This window comes from Clarias gariepinus, chromosome 2 (assembly GCF_024256425.1).
Source record: "Clarias gariepinus isolate MV-2021 ecotype Netherlands chromosome 2, CGAR_prim_01v2, whole genome shotgun sequence".
Classification (NCBI taxonomy): Eukaryota; Metazoa; Chordata; class Actinopteri; order Siluriformes; family Clariidae; genus Clarias; species Clarias gariepinus.
In genome coordinates this window covers 47,651,805-47,669,358 of record NC_071101.1, presented here as the reverse complement: position 1 = coordinate 47,669,358, position 17,554 = coordinate 47,651,805, and the positions used below count along the sequence as shown (strand labels likewise).

The 17,554-nt window shown below is 42.7% G+C and overlaps 1 protein-coding gene across 1 annotated transcript; it reads right to left on the bottom strand.

Annotated features, from left to right (window-relative positions):
- Window positions 1–531: 531 nt before the first annotated feature.
- Window positions 532–13,613, bottom strand: LOC128541239 (E3 ubiquitin/ISG15 ligase TRIM25-like). Its single transcript, XM_053511583.1, has 5 exons — window positions 13,011–13,613; window positions 11,739–11,834; window positions 11,364–11,594; window positions 11,062–11,233; window positions 532–647 (listed from the first exon to the last, which is right to left on the bottom strand). The coding sequence occupies exons 1-5, from the start codon at window positions 13,611–13,613 to the stop codon at window positions 532–534; spliced, it is 1,218 nt and encodes a 405-aa protein (XP_053367558.1).
- Window positions 13,614–17,554: the final 3,941 nt, after the last annotated feature.

The following is a 17,554-nucleotide window of genomic DNA, read 5'->3' as shown; positions in this document are numbered from 1 at the left end:
ACACCAAACCAGACTCCCTTTCTCGCCTGAAGGAGGCCTCTATCGACACCATCCTGCCCAAGGGCGTGGTGGTGGCCGCACTCTCATGGGATGTCGAGAGGGAGGTTTAGGAGGCCCTGCGTAAGTGCAGCGGGCAAGTGGCCTTCCATGACCAAGGATGTCAGGCAGTTCGTGGCAGCTTGCTCAGTTTGCGCCCAGAACAAGAGTTCACCTTCGTCTCCCGTTGGTCTGCTTCGCCCATTACCCATCCCTGCCCGCATGTGGTCACATCTAGCTCTTGATTTTGTCGCTGGTCTCCCCAAGTCAAGGGGCAACACCGTCATTCTCACGGTAGTGGACTGCTTCTCCAAAGCACCTTATTTCATCCCTCTTCCCAAGCTCCCCTCCGCCAAAGAGACTGCTCAGGTGGTGGTTGACCAAGTATTCTGGATGCATGGTCTTCCAGTAGACAAGGTCTCCGATAGGGCCCCATAGTTCGTCTCTCGGTTTTGAAAGGAATTTTGTAGACAGGTCGGGGCCTCAACGAGTCTGTCATCTGGATTCCATCCCCAGACCAATGGGCAGTCTGAGCGGGCTAACCAGGATTTGGAACGTGCTCTCCGCTGCCTGGCATCCCACAATCCGACCCCCTGGTGTCAACAGCTGTCCTGGGTAGAGTATGCCCACAATACTCATACAAGGAGTATGCTTGGTCGGGTACACCCAGTATTTCATGTTTCTAGGGTTAAACCTGTGTATTCCTCCCCTCTTGCCCCTTCTGCTCTGACTCCCCCCCGTCTAGTGGATGGCTCCCCAGTATACACTGTTAGGAGGTGGCTGGACATCCGTCGCAGGGGTCGGGGTTTTCAGTACTTAGTGGACTGGGAGGGCTATGGTCCAGAGGAGAGAAGTTGGATTCCAGCCCGGGATGTTCTGGATCAGGAGCTCCGTCAATGATGAGGTGAGCCTCTCCCTCGGGGGGGCGGGGACTGTCAAACCCCTGGTCTGATCATTAAGATTTTTATCTTTTTTTTTCTTCCCCTCTCCTCGTGTTGTTTACATGTCTATTCAAGCACATGCCGTTTGTTTTGATCATTCGCCATGTGCCCGCATCTCTGACATCACCACCATCCCTCCCACTTCCTCTTTATCACTCTATCAAGATGATTTCCCTCACCTGTCCATCTTGTTTTTGTAGTAATCATTCACCCTATTTATTCCCTCTTGTCCGTTGTCCTGTGTCAGATCGTTGTTCTGTGTTGCTAGCCATATTGCCTTCCTGTTTCATGTCCTGTCTAGTCCTTTCTGTGTAGTTTATTTTGGCTCCAAGCCAGTATCCTCCGGTTCAGTTTTTTTTACCTCCCGTTAATTTATTATTTTTATTATCATAATTTTTGTTTTGTTTTTCTGCCTGAATCTCTGCAACAAATAAAAGATTGAAGGAGACCTGCACTTGTGTCTGTTCTGATTCCCTGAAATATTACTCATAATAATACAAGTCTGTGTTTACACAGGTGTTACATACACGCGGTATAAAGAAATTTATTTAGAAGCAGTAAAAATTCACCACATTACAAAAAAATACTTTTGATATTTTTTAACTTTATTTTAACAGAATAACATAAAAAAAGTCTTTTTCATAATATTTTCAGCTGTGTGTGTGTGTGTGTGTGTGTGTGTATGTGTGTGTGTGGTCAGTTTTAAACATCTACTTTCAATAATAGTAAATATAAAGTTATTCTAAAGTGACGTCTGATGTGCCGAATCTCACCACGGCTCTTCACACAGATACAACTTTATAATAATACATTTAATACATTGAATAATACATCTGTTTATTTTTAATGTAACTATATTCAGTGTTAATATTCACTCTTTAATTGTTGCTGTGTTAAATTACTGAGCTGTTTGTGCAGCTGGATTGTGAGACAGATGACTGAGCAACAATGTAACAATGTGCAGGAATTTTACACAAAACACTACACACTTTATGCTGGATCACACAATCTCACAGTAGAGTCAAAACAAAAGAAGGGCCCAAACCCAGCACACAGAGGCTGAGTGAATGTGGTGTGGACTCTGTGGAGGAGCTTCATCGTGTCAGAGACGCTGTAGAAGGACAGAGTTCCTGCACTGTGATCCAGATACACTCCTATTCTGGAGGATGATGGAGCTCTGAGATCAGTCTTAATGTTGTTGTGATAGAAATAGACAGAAGCAGAAGAACGACACCACAGACTCCAGGACTGATTGTTGCGTCCAAACCCACACTCATTACCGTGTCCTTTCCTGCTGATGTCTTTATATGAGACTGATATGGACACATAACGACCACTCCACTCCACACATACTCTCCTTACACAACACCTGATACCAGTAATTAAATCTCTCTGGATGATCAGAGTACCGCTGCTCTTTCCTACTGTATCTCACCACTCTGTTCTTCTCAGACAGTATGAAGTTACGATGTGTCGTGTTGGGATCCAGAGTCAGAAAACAGAAATCTAAAATAAAAGAGAAGAACAAACTGAACAATGTGAACATGTTGGGTTTAATTCACAGAATACTGTATATTCATGTGAAGAGTGAGACAGCTGTCTGTGTGCACTAATATCTGAGAGAGAAATGTCTCAATGTTAATTCAAATTTTAATTTAAGAAATAAAAAGCTGCTATTTATTTCAATGTGTCAGTATTTAGTATTTTCTATTCTTCTAATGGAAGATATAGTTCCCTTTCAAAGGCTACACTCGATGCTGCGTGAAAACGCTATGGGAACATCTTGTCATGTTGCCGGTTGTGAAGCATGTGTGTACCAAACACGCCAAATTTTTGGCTTTTATAACCTCGGTCAGGTGACGTCATCTGATAGGACGCACCTGCAGGTTATAAATAGGAGTGAACCGGAAACATTCCTCAGATTCTTGTCTTCACCTAGTTGTGAGCGTGTGTGTCTAACCAGCAAAAATAAGTGTTTAACTCACTGATAATGGCAGAGTTTAAACGAGATGTCCCTCCGTGTGTATAATCCATATCGGAGGGCGATCTCTACACTTTACTGCTTCGATTAAGTGCTACGCGCGCGCCTCGCATTCCTTGAGATTCTTCGAGCCGCCGCGCATTCCTGGGGCTTAAACTCGTGCATCCGGCAGAGCAGTGAGAGACGGATTTAAAACTCCTTTCTTTCGCGTTCTCATCGGATCGGGAAATCCCTCTGTCCGCTCGCAAGCGCGCCCTGGCGCTTCTTGTGAATGGGCAAGGATAAACATCCTTTCTTGCTTCCGCGGAGATGGTAATTAAAAATAATAAAAATAAAAACATAGACGGCAGGTTCTGTCGGGTGGCGGGGGGGCGGAGCCTCAACGACGCTCTCTCCCCTGTTCTTAGCAATCTCCATATGAGTTAACCCTTTCATGGAGTAAGCTGTATTCATCCCGTGTTTTCCTGCCATCAACTTATTTATTTATTTAAATATAATTGAGGTAGAAACGCGGAGTTATATGATGACACCCAGATAGAAGAGACGCTTCCAGGCTATCTCTCTTCTGGGACATCATCCTTCCTGAAAAGCTATTATTTCCTTTCAAGCTGTGTAGACTTTTTATCTTCCCTGGAGGGAAAAGCTTTTCAGGCAGCAGGTCAGGTTGGCGCACTGCACACCATGGCGGTTTTGCACGTCTACCAGGCTGACCTGCTGAGAGACTTGAGTACTGGCGGGGCTCTGCAAGGTAAGGCGTATTGGATTTACGCCGGGCCACAGACTTGTCTCTTCGTGCAACAAAGCAGACGGCTTGTGCTATCGGCCGTTTTATGGCTGCTATGGTCTCCGCGGAGAGGCACTTGTGGTTGAATCTCAGGGGCATTAAGAAGAAGGATCGTGTATTCCTCCTAGATGCCCCATCTCGCCTCCCGGCCTACTTGGCGATGTCGTTAACTCGGTCGCCACTAGGTTCATGAGGCGAAGTTTTATAACAAGCCTTCGGGAAATTCCTTCCCCGCCTTGCTCAAGAGTCGGGACTGTCGGCCACCCAGTCTCGACCGGGTCTGACTGTTGCAAGGCATGAAACACACAAGGAGAGTGTTTTTGAGCTGGGCACCCCCTCGCAAGATTGGGGTGCGTCACGCAATCCGCCTCAAAAATATTGTCTTCACAAAGAAGCCCTGAGGTTCATGTGCCCAGGACCGTGGGGGGTGGCCCCCCAATGGGGAGAGGCACGCAGAATTCCTTTTAAAGAATGAAGTGTTCTCCCTGGCACCCCCAGGAGATCGGTGTTCTTGCTCCGCCACCACTGGTGTTTCGGGCAACTCCAGTCTCCAATAAAATGTTAGTTCTTCGGGTTATTCCTGCCGTGTTTCAGGAACCGAACATCTAACATCCCCCCCGTTTAACCAAGCCGCTGAGCTTTGCCTCTTTCTGAGAAACTGGCAGCATGGAAGCTACTGCCAAGTATATCTCCTTGGGTACTAAACACTGTACAAAGAAACTACAGGATTCAGTTCTCACATCACCCTCTGCGTTTCAATGGCGTGGTCTCCACTTCCATGAAACCTGAAAGTGCAAGAGGAACGGGGGGCTACGTCCAATTTTTTAGACTTTGCGGGCTTTACCGCTATCTAAAAATAAATCAATGGAAATATTGCCACAACACAGGAGGTTCCTGAGGTTCGCTTTCGGGGGCGAAGCTTACCAGTATCGGGTCCTTCCATTTGGTCTAGCTTTTTTACCCGCACATACACAAAATACATGGATGTAGTTCTGGCTCTTACGACTCCAGAGCATCCGTATTGAATTACATGACTGGCTGGCCTAGTCTCAGTAGCTAGCGCTTCGAAATCAGCATGTCGTTCTAGCTAATCTTTGTTTCCTAGGATTGAGATTCAATGCCATGAAAGCATGCTCTTTCCTGTTTAGAGGACAACATTTTTGGGTGTCACATGGAATTTGAGCGTAAGCGGGCACAGCTCGTGTCGAATCCATTCTCAACACCGTCAAGGAAATCAAGCTAGACCAGAAAGTGACCATCACTTTCTGAGATCTTAGCTCTCATGGCAGCTGTATCCACGGTGACACCTTTGGACCTTCTGCACATGAGAGCATTTCAGTTGTGGCTAAGAACCAGGGGATTTTACTCTAGGGCCAATCCCCAATAAGGGCTACACGCCAGGTGCTTCGTACCCTTCCTATGTGGTTCAGACCCCGGTTTCTGACTCTGGGTCCCACTCTAAGTTCGTCTTGTCGTCGCAGATGCTAACGACAGACGCTTCCCTCATGGGCTGGGGTGCGGTGTTTAAATGACCGTCCAGCCCAAGGGAGCTGGAGAGGCCATCATTTTGCGCGGCACATAAATTGCCTCAAAATCATGGCTCTATTTTATGCCCTAAAGCACTTCCTCCAGCAGTTGAGACTACCATGTCCTAGTGCTGGTGAACAACACTATGGCAGTCTCATATATTAATCGCCAGGGCGGACTGTGCTCGCGCCGCTAAATAGCTAGTGCACCAGATTCCTGTCCCTCAGGGCGATTTACATTCTGGGAAAATTTCATGTAGCGTAGGTGGACCTCTTTGCCTCCCAAGATCAGCAAATGTCCCCTTCACTACTCTCTGACTCTAAGTCAAGCTGGTCTTCCAGCCAGCGTAATTAAGACTGTTCTAAGATGGTTTTTCTAAATGGTGTTACCTCTCTAAGAGGATCGGACAGCTATTGCCCTCTCCTATGAGGCGCGTGGGCTCACTTCGCCTCTAGGAATCAGGGCTTATTCAACCAGGGGAATCGCCTCATCAATTGCACTAACAAGAGGTATTCCCTTGCAGCAAGTATGTGACGTGGAGGGTTGGTCCTCTCCGCACACATTTGCCAACATGCATCCTATTGTTTTGAAGCCTTCTGTCCTCCGCCTTTACAGCTTCGGAGCAGGAGAGACTTCACTTACTGTGTCCAGTACATGCTCTTCAGATTTACGTCCACCGCATTAGCCAGTGGCGTAAGTCAGAGCAGCTTTTACATGTTTTGAAGCCGCAAGCTGTGTGAGAGATGCTATTGCCCTCTCCTATGAGGCGCGTGGGTTTACTTCGCCTCTAGGAATCAGGGTTTATTCAACCAGGGGAATCGCCTCATTAATTGCACTAGCAAGAGGTATTCCTTTGCAGCAAGTCTGTGATGCGGAGGGTTGGTCCTCTCCGCACACATTTGCCAATATGCATCCTATTGTTTTGAGGCCTTCTGTCCTCCGCCTTTACAGCTTCGGAGCAGGAGAGACTTCACTTACTGTGTCCAGTACGTGCTCTTCAGATTTACGTCCACCGCATTAGCCAGTGGCGTAAGTCAGAGCAGCTTTTACATGTTTTAAAGCCGCAAGCGGCGTGAGAGATGCTATTGCCCTCTCCTATGAGGCGCGTGGGCTCACTTCGCCTCTAGGAATCAGGGTTCATTCAACCAGGGGAATTGCCTCATCAATTGCACTAGCAAGAGGTATTCCCTTGCAGCAAGTCTGTGACGCAGAGGGTTGGTCCTCTCCGCACACATTTGCCAATATGCATCCTATTGTTTTGAAGCCTTCTGGCCTCCGCCTTTACAGCTTCGGAGCAGGAGAGACTTCACTTACTTTGTCCAGTACGTGCTCTTCAGATTTACGTCCACCGCATCAGCTAGTGGCGTAAGTCAAAGCAGCTTTTACATGGTCTGGGGCCGCAACAGGGGTGGCCCCCACTACACTGGGCTATTGCCCTCTCCTATGAGGCGCATGGGCTCACTTCGCCTCTAGGAATCAGGGCTCATTCAACCAGGGGGATCGCCCCATCTATTGCACTATCAAGAGGTATTCTTCTGCAGCAAGTGTGTGACACGGAGGGTTGTCCTCTCCGCACACATTTATTACATTTATAGTTTGGATGTTCATGCTACTCCGGGCCCACGGGTCCTTGAGTCAGCTACCCAGACATAGTTCTGAGACCTTCTCGGCCTTGTGCGCACACGCTACACAACCTTGGAGTCCAGACACTTGCAGTGCGGCGGCGTTGGCATTCTCGTTCCCATAGCGTTTTCACGCAGCATCGAGTGTAGCCTTTGAAAGGGAACGTCTCGGGTTACTTTGCTGTAACCCTGTTCCCTAAAAAGGCGGGAACGAGATGCTGCGTCCCAATGCCGCACTGTCTATGTGACCGGACGTCCGTTCAGACAAATCAATCTGAGGAATGTTTCCGGTTCATTCCTATTTATAACCTGCAGGTGCGTCCTATCAGATGACGTCACCTGACCGAGGTTATAAAAGCCAAAAATTTGGCGTGTTTGGTACACACATGCTTCACAACCAGCAACATGACAAGATGTTCCCATAGCGTTTTCACGCAGCATCTCGTTCCCGCCTTTTCAGGGAACAGGGTTACAGCAAAGTAACCCGAGACGTTCTTTATTAACATCCATTATATATATATATATATATATATATATATATATAGTCGTGGCCAAAAAAAATTTGAATTACATAAATATTGAAAATTTAAAAAGTTTCTGCTTAAGTTTTTATATAGGAATTTGCATATCCTCCAGAATATTATGATGAGTGATCAAATGAATTGCATAGTCCTTCTTTGCCATGAAAATTAACTTAATCCCAAAAAAACATTTCCACTGCATTTCATTGCTGTCATTAAAGGACCTGCTGAGATTATTTCAGTAATCGTCTTATTAAGTCAGATAAGAATGTTGACAAGCACAAGGCTGGAGATTATTATGTCAGGCTGATTGGGTTAGAATGGCAAACTTGACATGGTAAAAGGAGGGTGATGCTTGAAATCATTGTTCTTGCATTGTTAACGATAGTGACCTGCAAAGAAACGCGTGCAGCCATCATTGCGTTGCATAAAAATTACTTCACAGACAAGGATATTGTGGCTACTAAGATTGCACCTAAATCAAAAATTTATAGGATCATCAAGAACTTCAAGGAAAGAGGTTCAATTCTTGTTAAGAAGGCTTCAGAGCGTCCAAGAAAGTCCAGCAAGCGCCAGGATCGTCTCCTAAAGAGAATTCAGCTGCGGGATCGGAGTGCCAACAGTGCAGAGCTTGCTAAGGAATGACACCAGGCAGTTGTGAGCGCATCTGCAGTGGATGGTACCAAAACAACCTCCAACAGTAACTTCTTCCAACAATCCAACAACAGTTTGGTTAAGAACAATGCATTTTCCAGCATGATGGAGCACCATTGGGCAAAAGTAAGGCAAAAGTAATAACTAAGTTGTTCGGGGACCAAAACTTTTAAATTTTGGGTCCATGGCTTGGAAACTCCCCAGATCTTAATCATATTGAGAACTTGTGGTCAATCCTTAAGGTGGACAAACAAAAACCCACTAATTATAACAAACTCCAAGATGTGATTATGAAAGAATGGGTTGCTATCAGTCAGGATTTGGCCCAGAAGTTTATTGAGAGCATGCCCACTTTTGGCCACGACTGTATATATATATATATTGTTACGTTCCAAGACGTAATTATTTTTATTTGTAATATTGTGTGTATATGTAATCTGAGTTTTGCCGTGTTTTGGTTTTCTCTCTCATTCTCTTTTCTCTCGTCCACCTTACTGCAAAGCTTAATGAAGTTCAGCTGTTGGTAATTGCCATCATCCACCATTGGCTTGTCCTGATTCCTGATTGGCTACTGAAGAAGAGACTTTGGAAATAAAGCTGGAGACTTTGTGTGAAGCGCTCTCTCCTGCCTACTCTGTGCCGCCCCGCCACCAGAGACTGTTTCTTCTCCTGCTCCTGAGCTTAGTGTGCGTGCTATTGGTTGGTTTGTTGTTTGTGTGTTCCCCTGCGTTGGGACTTCTAGAGGTGTTGCAGTGTCCTTGTTTTAATTTCACTCTGTATGACCTTACCAAAGATTGCCAAAAATCTAAGACTTCTCTTTATAATATTAAACTGGTTTACTTTGTTGGAGCAGTAGGGAGGTGGACGCCATTTGCTTTTGACCCAAGTTTTCTCCTGTTTTTGGTTAGAAAGGGAGTAAGGTAAGACTTCTGTTGTTTGTTTTAATTTCTTTGTGAGACTAGATAGTGTCCCTCTGTTAAGTTAGCTCTGTTATGTTTGTTATTTTTGGCCTGGTTCCCCTCCTGAAGTATGATTTGCTCCCCTTCATCATTGAACTTCTTAAATAAAACTCTCTTTTGTTATTTACCAAGTTAGTGTGGTCTTTTGCTGGAGTGCTGGAACTGGGGAGAAACAGTTAATTTGTTTGATATTGCTTTTTTTTCCCTAAGAGTTTGCTTTTGTCGATTTCTTTGTTACCTCCTCTCTGACCCTAGACCAGAGACAAGTGTAACAATAAATATATATATATATATATATATATATATATACATACAGTGGGGGAAATAAATATTTGATCCCCAACAGATTCTTGCATGTTGCTTGGCAACTCAAAGTTACAGCTCTCTCCGTGAATTTTCTATTGGATTAAGGTCTGAAGATTGGCTAGATCACTCCATGACCTTATTCTTAAGCCTCCTTAGTTGCCTTGGCAGCATGTTTGGGGTTATTTTCATGCTGGAAGACCCATCCACAACCCATTTTCAGGAGGTTCTCATCCAAAATTTTACAACACATGGCCTCATCCATTGACCCCTCAGTGCAGCAAAGTCAATCTGTACCTTTAGCAAAGAAAAAGCCCCAAAACATAATGTTTCCACCTCCGTGCTTGACTGTAGGGACTGTGGTGTTCTTAGTGTCATAGTCAGCATTTTTCTTCCTCTGAAAACAGCAAGTAGAGTTGATGAAAAAGAGCTAAATTTTGGTCTCATCTGACCACAGCAGTTTATCCCAATCTTTCTCTGTTCATTGGCAAACCTCGAACGGGCCTGTACATGTGTCTTCCTGAGGAGGGGAAGCCTTGCTGTGCTGAAAAAAACAAAAAAACCCTCTTCCCAGTTGTGTTGGACTAATGGCACTTAGTTATTAACCTAGTTAACCCAGTGTAAGTATGTATCCAATGATGTAGACTTTAAAGCACTTTTTGTAAGTCGCTCTGGATAAGAGCATCTGCCAAATGCCTAAATGTAAAATGTAACTGCCTTGAGATCATTTACAAGCTCCTCCCGTGTAGTCCTGGGCTGGTACCTCATTTTTCTCATTATTTTTACTCCATGAGGTGAAATCTTGCATATAGAGCCATTAATGGTTACTTTGTATTTCTTCCATTTGTAAATAATCGCTCCAGCAGTTGTCTCCTTTTCACCAAGCTTCTAGCTAAAGGTCTTTTAGCCCATTCCAGCCTTGTGCAGGTCTAATATCCTGTTTCTGACTCGCTTTGACAGCTCTTTGGTCTTGCCGATGGTGGTGAGGTTTGAATGGAAGATAGAGATTTTGTGTATTTTTGTGGCTTTTATACACATACCACATTGTTGTTAATATGTCTTAAATTAATATGTCTACCACAAGAGCACATAACCAGTCTGCGAGAGGCAGAATTATTGTTGGTTGGTAGGGGATCAAATACTCACAGGGAAATGCAACTTAATTCATAACATTTGTATAAAGTGCTTTTTCTGGATTTTTGGTTGATATCCTGTCTCAGTCCTTTACCATAAACATAGAAAATCTGTAAGGGAACAAATACTTATTACCCCCACTGTGTATATACAGTATATCTGTTTCTTTTTCACTCTCTCTTTTTTACTCTCACTAATACTAATTAATAATAATTAAATTTACATTTTAAATTACACAACATTCCTGCAAATGACCTTTGTGTATTTAATATTGTCTAAACTGCTTTTAAAGAAAACAGAACACTATAGACCTAATAAACCTGTGTGTGTGTGTGTACATTTCAAAAAATCTTCTCTGCTCTGTGTCTCTGGTGGTGAAAAGATCTCAACTGCTGCAGCTGTGGAGAGAAAAATGGAAATGAAGACAAAAAGCATCATCAGGTTGTAAAAGATGGAAACAGTTTAAAGTGATGCAGTCAGTTTATTCATTTTAAATCAGTATTTATATAGGGTCAGCAGGAGCATTGCTAAGAAATAAGACTTGGAATGAGTAAAGACGTCCATCATTGTGTTTCTCCAGCAGGAACAGCTCCTCTTACCATGTGGAGGGATTTTGTTGAATTCCTCCTCACAGAATTCCTCGAGTCTCTTCTTTAGATCTGAGAGAGAATTCCTCACTCCATCAAATGAGAGATGTTGATGGACACTGATGCTGGATGTCTGAATGTCTGGTCTGATTAATAAAGCAGAGTGACGTCCAGAAGCTAAAGCCTACAGAAAGCAGATTAAATGTAAAACACACTTGTGACATCAGAGGACATTCACTGTTCCATTAACAGGAAGATTTTTAGAGAGTGTGTGAGGAACAGGTGTGTGTAGATCAGACAGTGAGTGTTACCTGGAGGAACTGGATGTGATCGTGTGTGTGTGAAAGCTGCTCCAGCTCAGTGAGTCTCCTCTGAAGATCAGCAATCTCCTGCTCCAGTTGCTCCAGGAGTCGTTCAGCTCGACTCAGTTCAGTCTTCTCCTGAGCTCTGATCAGCTCCGTCACCTCCGAGCGCTTTTTCTCCATGGAGCTGATCAGCTCAGTAAAGATCCTCTCACTGTCCTCCACTGCTGTCTGTGCACTTAGCTGTTACACACACACACACACACAGACAGACACAGGATTTAAAGCTCATCTATCATTCTCTCTCTTACTGCAACTCTAAACGACTCCATGTTGTCCATGTTGTGTGTGTTTCTAGGAGCAGCTCTGTCTCTACTCACTGCTCACCTTTATAGTGTTCACAGCCTGTTTCAGCTCCTGCACCTTCTTCTGCTTCTCCTGGATTCTCTGCTGGGATTTCATCTGCTCCTCCTTTAACTCACTCTGAGGATAAAACAATGTAATGGATATTATGTATACTGTATGTCTATATGTATATCATCAATTAACAACACATACTTGTTGTATGTCCACATATTTGACGTGTTTTCTGCATGTTTATATCTAACTAAAGAGTCGAGACATAAAGCCATGATTACTTGACCACATGTGGTTTGTATAAAAGACTACAATGACAAACATGACTTTATCTTCTCCTCCATTAACTCAGTCTGGGGATAAAACAGTTATTAAGCTCTTCATAATGCACACACATTATTATTTAACACTCAGTTTTGTTTAATGCTGTTGTGACTTCATAGTCCATGTGCAAAATACTGACTAATGAATTAGAAGTAGAAGTTAAAGGTGTTAAGAGACATGACTTTGTCTGTATAATGGTAAATGTATTGAACACTTTACTGCACTAACTCTTCATGCTTTATGATCCAAATATCTGATTATTCTGACCTGATTAACTCTAAATCACTTAATGCATCATTATTCAAACACATTCACTTTTATTCCAAAACAAATTAAAATAAATTTTCTGAATGCGGCCATTAATGATAAGTTTGTAGTATAGATAAGTTTTTATATTTCTTATATATTTTTAAAGGTTTTTTTTATATTTTGTTCTATTCATTTCTTGTTAACTGTTTTTTTTTTTTTTTTTTTTAAGGTCACGGGCGGTCGTCTAAGCATTTCATTGCATATCGTACTGTGTATGACTGTGTACGTGACAAATAAAAGTTAAATTTAAATTTAATGTTGCATCTTAATTTCTATAACTGACTGAAGCATAAAATGGAGAAAAAGAAAAAGTGTAGTAGGAAAAATGTGTTGTTTTGCTGTTTTTTTTAAACACACAGTTGGACTTAGGATTGTCTAGTATAGAGTGACATCATTTTTCTAGCACAAAATATACAATATGATGAAATGAATCGAGCAGTGAAATGACTGAGCAAAAGATATTATTTCATCATATTATTATATAATATCATTCCCATAGTCCTGTAGAGGTAAAATTTACCATTTATGAAATTAATGAAAACTTTTCTTCTACCTGGCATATCCAGCTACTCAAATGCACAGTTTGAAGTCAACACAGTTAACACACACTGGCAACGCTTCCATATAGGCTCATATATACGGTATATATTAACAATTTCTAGTTCTCACCTGTTTCTCAGCTCTTTCTGCTGAAACTGTTACAGCGTCATGGCCTTTATGTTTATCCAACATGCACAAGGAGCAAATACAGGTTTGATCAGTACGGCAGTAGATCTTCAGCACTTCATCATGTTCAGAGCAGACCTTCTCTTGTAGTTTTAATGAAGCTTCTGTTAATTTATGTGTCTTAAATGCAGGAGACTCATAGTGAGGAGTAATATGAGTTTCACAGTAAGAAGCCAGGCACGTCAGACAGGACTTGACAGCTTTGTGTTTTCTCCCGGTGCAGAAATCACACTCCACATTTCCAGGGCCAGTGTAACAGTGAGCAGGAGAAGCAGCTTGGACTTCAGTCTTCTTCTTCAGTTTCTCCACCACTTCAGCCAGCATGTTGTTTCTGCGTAGAACAGGCCTTGGAGTGAAAGTGTCTCTGCACTGAGGACAGCTGTAGACGCCCTTCTGATCCTCCTGATCCCAGCAGCCATTAATACACACCTTACAGAAACTGTGACCACAGGGGAGAGTCACTGGATCCTTTAAAAGATCCAGACACACTGGACAGATGAACTGATCCATTGAAAGCTGATCTACTGAAATACTGACCTCAGCCATTTTCCTGAAGTCACACACAGAGAGAGAGACAGTCTGAGTTTCGTTTTATTTGACAATAACTTCCTGGTTCTGTGTGTGTGTAGGAGAGAGAGAGTGTGAGAGGAGGAGCTAAAATCGAGAGTGGTTATGAATGCTCCTCTGTTAACATGTTTCATCAGACTTTAGTCCATGAATATGTGGAGATGTAAATTTTTTTCCTATCTACAAACAGATGAAGTAATTATTTGGACTTGTCAATGAATACATTATAATATTATACATTAAAAAATAAAAAATAAATTATATTTATTTATTCATTTATGTTTATATGTTTACATGAATTTATTTTTATAGTTTTCTATTTTTTACTACTTTTGCTCACTTAGAGTGGATGTTTTAATGTGGTGTGTATGTGAAACCCATAAAATAATGTGCAGTGCACAAAATGCTTTGGTCAAATGTATTTAAATATTGTTCATTCAGTTAAGAATGTAAATAGTAACTAAATAACTGTATTGGTATTATCACTATATTTATTGTCTCTCACTGTTTAACTGTAGTGAAGCACTTTGAGCTCCATATTCTGTCTGAATAGAGTTATTCAGAGTTATTACTGCATTAACAGCATACACAAACATGTCTGTAACTTTTTATTCATAAAAAATACCTTATGTTTATACTAAAAGATGGACTATTAAATAACTGTTACATATTCTCCAAAACTGCACGATATTACAGGACTTTCTCCAGGTTACTGACACTACATTTCTGAACTGACAAAATTTGAAAAATATTTAAGTGGAACAAATGAAACTGAAGTTTACTTTACAGTGTAATTTTCTCTGATATTTAGATTTTTAAACATCATTTATTTACATACACTTTATGGAAAGGAAATTAATATGGAAAGAGTAAAGGAACCTGCACGGACCCTGATCCCTGCAATGATGTAGTGAACGAAGCCCCGCCCCATAAACACACCTTTGTGCTGTTCTCATAACCTGTGCAATGCTGTATAGTCCTGGCAGGTGGAGCAGTGACTGCATTTAGTCAGCTCCAGTTCTTGCCTTGTCAACATATTTTCCTGATTATGGGTGCTTTCACACCTACAACATTTGGTGCGCACCAAACCTGTTTGGTCCCTTGGTTTGGTTCGTTTGCTTTGATGTGAATGGTAATCATGGTACTTTGGTGCGCACCAAATCAATCAATCCGAGAACTGCCTGAAAGATTGGTCTCAGACCGCTTTATCCGCTTTACTTTGGTACGGTTCGTCTGGTGTGAAAGCAACCAAACCAAATCTGACGAAATGGTATAGTTTAATACACTTTGGGTATAAGAGATACGGGGTTGTGGGTAAAATTCTTTTCACTTCCTGTTGACTCCATAAAATTTTTTAAACGATAGACTCGCGATAAAATCAAACCGCGGAGAAATGTGGAGTGCCGAAGAAATTAAGTGCCTCATAGATATATGGTCAGATAAGCATATCCAAAAGCAACTGTCCACGACACATAAAAACAGCTGCATTTACACGTTGTTCAGTAAGCAGCTAAAGGAGAAAGGCTATCCTCGGACAGTTGAACAATTCCGGATCTGCAGGAAGATCGCCGGCTAATAACAAAATGATCATTCAGGAGGAGGTCACGTCTCTTCTTCCTGAAGTGGCCCGCAATGCGCCATCAGCAAGATAAATAAACCAGGAAGCTGGTTTCGGAATCGCAGCCGCAAATCGTTTTCAAAATTTATTACCTGCAATGATTTGCACGTACAATGTAGTGCGCGATGATCAGCCCCATGAGTACAAAGCAAAGCTGTTCCTCCATGATTATTGAAAGTGGCACGATTTTTCTGAAAATAGTCTGTTTCCGGTGCCGATGGGCTTCGCAGTCTATTTTGGTTTGTTTAGAACTCTGCATATGTGAAAGCAAACTGTACCCACGTCTGTTAACTACATTCCCAGATAGCACAGGTACGTCGCAGAGACGTCTGCTAAAGAGCGTATCATCTGATAAACATTGCGTTAGTTTTTTTTATAGTCGTATTTTGATCATCTGTAGATCACCTGTTTAAGCTGTTAAATAATACATCGTCTTTACATCTATACGACGTCTATACGACGTATCTTTATCATCCGAAATTTGCTGGTATGTTGACGGGAATCTGCAGCATCAGCTATGACTTCGCAAACAACGTGAGAAGATATCACGAGAAGAGAACACAGTTTGTTGAGAAGACAAACGTTTGGCGGGCGTGTGGAAAAGGTAAGCAGGAATTAATTTCCATATTTCTAAATAGAAACGAAATACTGAACATAAATGTCACTTGCTGTTTAGCGATGTTGAGTCACGTTATTTTGGTTTAAGGTATTTCTTGTATTGTTAACCATACTTAAAATACCAACAGTTATATGCGCGTGCTTAATCTGCAGTTCGGTTCTGGTTTTGGTCTGTTCTTATGAGTTGTGAAGCGAGAGGGACAAAGTATAAATATTGTTCATTTGCTAAATTAAGTATCATGAATTTTAATGAATTTGTGACTGAAAAGTGTCCTGTCTGCATCTGACTTCAAGAGTTTCCTGACCAACCGTATCTAACGGTCATATTTAAAAGTCATAACGTACAGTGGTTACCTAATCGGAATGTTGGTTCTACTGTCGCGGAAATAAATGACCATAAAATTAAAACATTGTCAGGACGTTCTACTGCGTCAGCTGATGTCGGTCATTCAGCCCCGCTTGTGTTTTTTTTGCGTTATTATAAGAATGAAATGCAGTAGGCTGTTATGATCTGTAACGGGTTTGACCCATGTTGCACGGGCGGCACCATAAAGCACGGACACGAGGCGAGGTCTTACGGGAAAAGGGTAATTTATTTAAGTAAAATGGGGGAGGAAAGTGTTGAAGGAGGGAGAATGGAAAAAATGGGATAAAGGTTGTGCATGTGCAGTTCCGGGGGCTGTGCCACACTGGCATGCGGGCACACAGCTGACGATAAGTGGTGGTGGACGGAGTGGCAGAACGGAGCAGAGGCAGCGCTCCTGCACGCTCCCTCATGACGGCGCTTCTTCCCCTGTCGATGGTCGGCGCGAGTCCTCGCTGACGCAAAAACTTAACGCAAACGTCCTAGCAGCCTTTTACTTTACGGCAGCAGGGCTGCGAAGGCGGGCACGGTGCGAGAGTGATGATGCTGCGAGAGCTCGCGCAGCTCTTTCTCGCGCTGTCCTCAGCGCGGAGATAAAAGGGCAGAATTCTAGTGTCCGTGTTTAAAGTCCCTGGGGCGCGTCACATCGCCTAACTCACATGCTACTTTCCTATTCTCCATCACATCACTTCCCGGACCTCGGACAAAACCTCCGCGCCTTGCTTTTATAATGCGGATCAAGACTAAGATCACATTAATGTTAATTATCGCCAGCCGGCACGAATAGGTGGCTCAGTCCCTTTGCCGCCTATTCAGGGAGCCTACGGAGTGAGCTAGTAGCAATAGTAGATTTGGGCGCACATCCATCACAGGCACACGCCATGGCAGATTATCATAATTGTGTTTAACTTGTATTTCATAAGGTTTTCCCAGTGGTGGTACAGCGCAACGGGGGTCATTATTTACTATTAAACATTAAACGAATTTACAAAACTTTATGCGTGCGATTAAGCGCTGATTCTACGTAGGAAAGTAAAGAAGAGGATCATGACGCTCAACATTCCGGAGACCAAACCCCATTTAAATTAAATTAACAAATATTGCAAGTAAATAACAATAGCCCACGATTAAAAAAGCATTATTATTTAGATTATAAAAAATAATCCTGCATCTGTTTTACAGATGGAGCCACGCCAAATAGCCACGACCGTGTGTATGGCGTGCGAATGGCATACGGCTGCCCTATGCACGCCATGATCCCCCCTTCTTTTCTTTCCAGAAAGGCGTGTCAAGATTTCACAGTAAACACGCCCATTCAAG